Below are 2,803 nucleotides of genomic sequence, written 5' to 3'. Positions count from 1 at the left end.
CTGTGGAATAAACAGGGACACGTTTAGCATTTTATTAATAGCAACAGTATTAAAAAGCAATTGTACTTCAGAAAATATTAAAAGATTAGTTCGCTGTCGTGGGGTTTTCAATAATGAATTCACATGCTTTTCCTGCTGAACACTTAAGCCCAGAAAATGAAATTTCACTTTCCTTGCAACATTAGCTAGCACTAAGAAGTGGGTGTTGACTACATTGAACACTCAGTTGAACTGCTGACAGAGAAGTACATCCAACTGTGACACAGTGAAGTGGAGCTCACGGATCCTTAAAAGCTGAGTTAGGGAACACCTGACTTGTGTGGTACCCATTTCTGACCAGATTACCTCAATAGCATGTGGATCTCTTTATATGAATCTCTTGATTAAAACAAAATGTACAAAAATCATTCCACTGAGGCCCCTGTTGGCACATCAGTTGGCCTTGCACACATTGCTGCTAAAGCCACTGCACAGAAATGAATGGGCATTCCTACAGAGCTTTCATGTCATGAGTTCTGACACTACTTTTCAAGGAGCTGCACTGAGTGCAAGTAAGAAAGTTGCTGAAGAAGAGTGTAGAAGCAACATCTGCTATTTTCAGTACCTGCTTGGTACTACCTTCCCAACCTCCAACTTACTGTGTGCCATGAACAGAGCAGAGTTTTCCCCAAGGAAATAATGTTGCCCACACCAATATTTGAGTTAAAAACTACCACTGTGAATATACAGACTTCAGACATCACAGCCTTACCCTTCAAAAGTTAATATGGATTTATGCAATTGATCAGCTTTATGAAGTCCAAGAATCCACTATTTTACACCTACATATATTCTCAGCTATCTGATGTCTTAATGCCTAGCAATGCTGTGCTCCATCAGTTATTTTCATCCCATGGGTATGTCCTGCACACAGTCCAGTAAAGTGAAGAGGGAACACAGGAGCTCTGCCACAAATATCACACATACCTGGCCCCATTTTGTACTCACTGCAGTGCCAGCCAGCTTATGAGAAAACTGGCAGCACTGCTGCTGACAAAATGGTCAGTGCTACAACACAGACAACTCCACTGGCAGGAAATCTGCTTGTCCATTATTTATGGGAAGAGATGTTTACTATGTGACTTCATACCTAAGCACAGCTCACAGTCTGCTGATCTGGAGTTACTGATAAATCTCCAAGGAGACCTCAACACATTTTATAGTTCAAGGTATAATAATCCACTCTAGTAATCTAGTTTGATGAGATAAATCCAGCTTGGAATTTCTGTCCATTTTGCAGCAGTCTGTAGATGACTGCCCAGCAATCCTGAGCTAGGTACAGACAGTCCAGCTCATCAAAGATGAAAGCGATCTGATTTACACGGATGCTTCCTGTGAATAAACTTGCTTTTTCACCCATTCTAGAATGCCTGAAGGTATTTTATAATTTGTCCAAAGAAGGACTATGTCTTACCACATTAGGTGTAGGCACAAACTAAGGAAACACGGCTTGAGTTCTGACTTAGGAGGGACAATGACTGTTTTCATCAGACCCACGCTAAGTCCTTCATTCCCTTCAGACACCATTAATCCCCTGATACTGCACTAACACAGCTGCAGTGCTTCTCTTACCTTTCTCTATGTAGTTTTTAGGTGCCCAAGCAGGATCTCCATCTGCATAGGGATCGCTGTACTGCACAACAGCAGCCTCCTCATCCTCATAATCCACAGGTGGTGGGGGTGGAGGAGGAGGAGAGTCATCGAACATCGGCATCTCATCGGGAGGCGGCGGCGGGGGAGGAGTTGGGCTATCAGCAACTAGAAACATTTGGAGATTATTGTTTTTTCTTAAATCAAGACAGGGTGGAGATGCAAACAAACCTGAGGCTGTACACTGTAAATAAAAGAGCTGGGAGGACAACACACATAGCATGCAGTATAATACCATGCACTGATTAGAAACAGAGGCTTTGTATTAACAACTACAACACACAAGTCTATTTGTTATTAGTGGTCCAATCTATGTGTAAATGCTACTAGAGTCAAAGCACATGCTGCGGGGCATAAGCTGAACATCAGCAGAGAGGAAAGCTTCCTGCTCCAACGTCCATGCGCTGCAGCGTTAGCTATGGAGGACTCGAGTGGCACCCTCTGAGCCAGGCAGCAACAGCCTCTGACTGGGCCAGCAGCTTGATTGGTTTTTAACAAATCCTTTGTAACAGTCACTTCAATTTACTTCTGAACACTGCTTCCTTGGATTCCTTCTCTCTCAACACCCACTTCTTAGAGCTAGCATTAGGGAACAAAAAGATCTGGTGTGATCATAAATACTAGTCTCTTCCCTTCTTGAAGATTTAACCAGGTAAGAGGAAGGCAAGTAATCCTTCTGCAGAAGAAAAGCTTTGTACAGATCCTTATCTTGCAGACTAGCTTGTGTGTGTGCACACATTCAGGAGTCAATTAATAAACGGAAAACAACAACAGGCAGCTGCTGCTCTTAGAGAAAAAGTGCTCAAGGAATTAAATGTATAATCCAAAATGTCAAATCCCTGCTCTGAGATTCTCCAATCAGCACAGTTACAAGTTGCTTTGGGAAAGGGAAAAAGAGAAAGGCATTATGGTACAAATCACTTTTTAAATCAGTTCATTAAATTAGTTTCCAGTAATGTTGACAGCAGCTGGCAGCAAAATAGAGAGATGGCATACTCAGATGCAGTACATCAAGTCACTTATCCTATTCCTAGGGAGATGTGGTCCACTACACATGGACCACATAGTAAGCACTAGGAAGCCACAAGTTACTGAAAGGAAGCTACTGTTACTG

At 42.4% G+C, this 2,803-nt stretch overlaps 1 protein-coding gene across 11 annotated transcripts in view; it reads right to left on the bottom strand.

Annotated features, from left to right (window-relative positions):
• Positions 1 to 2,803, bottom strand: part of ABI1 (abl interactor 1) — a 77,303-nt gene that overhangs the window by 692 nt on the left and 73,808 nt on the right. For all 11 annotated transcript variants that reach the window (XM_064407417.1, XM_064407420.1, XM_064407366.1 and 8 more), the window contains one exon: positions 1,612 to 1,797. In XM_064407417.1, the coding sequence (XP_064263487.1) occupies positions 1,612 to 1,797 (186 nt within the window). The remainder of the gene's footprint in view (positions 1 to 1,611; positions 1,798 to 2,803) is intronic.

Source organism: Passer domesticus, chromosome 1 (genome assembly GCF_036417665.1).
Source record: "Passer domesticus isolate bPasDom1 chromosome 1, bPasDom1.hap1, whole genome shotgun sequence".
Lineage (NCBI taxonomy): Eukaryota > Metazoa > Chordata > Aves > Passeriformes > Passeridae > Passer > Passer domesticus.
The sequence above is the reverse complement of the archived record's forward strand: the minus strand, read 5'-3'. Positions and strand labels throughout refer to the sequence as shown.